This window comes from Amblyomma mixtum, chromosome 10 (genome assembly GCF_055824585.1).
Source record: "Amblyomma mixtum isolate Tamu chromosome 10, ASM5582458v1, whole genome shotgun sequence".
Classification (NCBI taxonomy): domain Eukaryota; kingdom Metazoa; phylum Arthropoda; class Arachnida; order Ixodida; family Ixodidae; genus Amblyomma; species Amblyomma mixtum.
Window position 1 is genome coordinate 104,273,259 of NC_143021.1, and position 1,799 is coordinate 104,275,057.

At 50.5% G+C, this 1,799-nt stretch overlaps 1 protein-coding gene across 1 annotated transcript; it reads right to left on the reverse strand.

Annotated features, from left to right (window-relative positions):
• Positions 1-529: 529 nt before the first annotated feature.
• Positions 530-1,219, reverse strand: LOC149326601 (kelch domain-containing protein 3-like). The gene has a single exon (XM_089564628.1). It carries the CDS (start codon positions 1,217-1,219, stop codon positions 530-532), a length of 690 nt encoding a protein of 229 aa, XP_089420754.1.
• Between the last annotated feature and the right edge of the window lie 580 nt (positions 1,220-1,799).

The following is a 1,799-nucleotide window of genomic DNA, read 5'->3' on the forward strand; positions in this document are numbered from 1 at the left end:
TATATAGTCGTCAGCATTGTGGCCGAGTACATTCTATTGGATCAACCTGAGGAAAGAAATGCAAGAACAGTTGAAAACTGTGTCGCTTTCTGATGCATTGCAGGTGCAGACGAATCCATCCTGGCGCCCAACTGAAATGCAGGATTACTGTCCAATAGGGGAGGTCGCACTGCCGTCTGACTTGAAAAAAATGTCACGTAGGTGCTATATGCACCTAGACACGAGCACGAGACTGAAGCGGAATAACATTATCCTGAATTGCCAGAAGAAGCAGCCAGGATGGAATGAAATCGATGATATACAGGAGTTAATATTCATTCGGCCAAATATTTCGCGCTGTTACACAAAGTAGTGCTTAACGGCTATATCATTATAAACTACTGCGTGACAGAACAAAGGGTGAGTCGAAAAGTTGTTTTAAAATAAAAGTGTTTATACATGCAGAAAACTCATTTATCATCCACCAGAAATCCAGATTCGTCGAAGGCACTCCATTTGCTTCAGGTGCAGCATCTGCCTGTAGCTTCCATTATGGTGACAGGATAGCATTGATTTGATTTCTAATGAGTGGGCTCTCGCTTACATCCAGTCGTGCATCGATGACCGCAAGGAGGCACAAGTTCTGTAGAGTAGTTTTCATGTGCAACACGTGAAGATCAGTCAGAGCCACTGTACACTCAAAAATCTCTCCTTCCTCCGGGTCTTGTATCGGACCATAACCGCCGAATAAAAACACTCTTTCGCGAGAAATGCAGCAGCCTGGAAACCACCTGGAAGACGGTCCTAAGCCCCACGGCCTCACCTCAGTCCAGCACGATGTCTCAGGGTCGTACTTGTGCATGTCTGCACAGAAAGTGTCCCGAAGTTGGTTGAAACCCCCAAAGACGTACAGCTCGCCTCTGTAGACAAACGCTGAATGCCCGTGCCGACCCACGGGGAAAACGCCCTGTACGTGGGGACGCACCCAGGTCAAGGTGGTCGTTTCCAGGTAGAATAAAGTGTTGATGCTTTCAAAGCGACCAGCGAGAAAAGTGGCAGCTAAGCCACCTCCCCACACGTACATGCGGGTCCCGATTGCAGAGGCCGTGTGTAAGGATCGCGGAGCAGGGACCTCTCCATTGGTGGGGACACGATGCCACTCCATGGTATCCAGGTCAAGCGCGCTGACAACTTGGGAAACATGGGGGTCACCAAAGATATACATGCGCTGACCGACCATGCAAGCTGAGGCGCCATAATGCGGTGTCGGCGCCTCACCATTCACTTGAGGGCAGCTCCATGTCATGGTGTTGGTGTCGAAACGATAAAGGACGCTGTCCAGCTGCCAGCCGTTCCGGAAGCCCCAAAGGTACGCGCAGTGGCCGTAGGCGACAACGGTGCGACGGAAAATGTTATTCGGCTGGCCATGGAGCGGTGAATGTGTTTGAACGATATTCCACCGCGACGTTGCAGGGTCGAAGATGGACACGTTGACGAGGTTCCTTAAGGGGTGAGGCCCGTCCTCGTGAAAAGAGCCGAACGAGTATACCTTGCCGTTGATGGAAACGGCACGGTGGTTGACTTGCTCTGGAACACCACTCAGTCGCACCGTCCACATCTTCACGGGGCAGCTATTGCTCTGAGAAACGCGGTGCGATCGTTCCAGCGATTCTACTGACCTCATGTGGCCTTTCCTGAAAAAGCGATATGGTGACCGGTTTCCGCAGCGCGTGGGGAAGCGATGATTTGAAGGGTGACTATGCTTGTCATACATTAGAATATTTTCGTTATTTCATGATGCGCAAGTGGATTAACGTTGC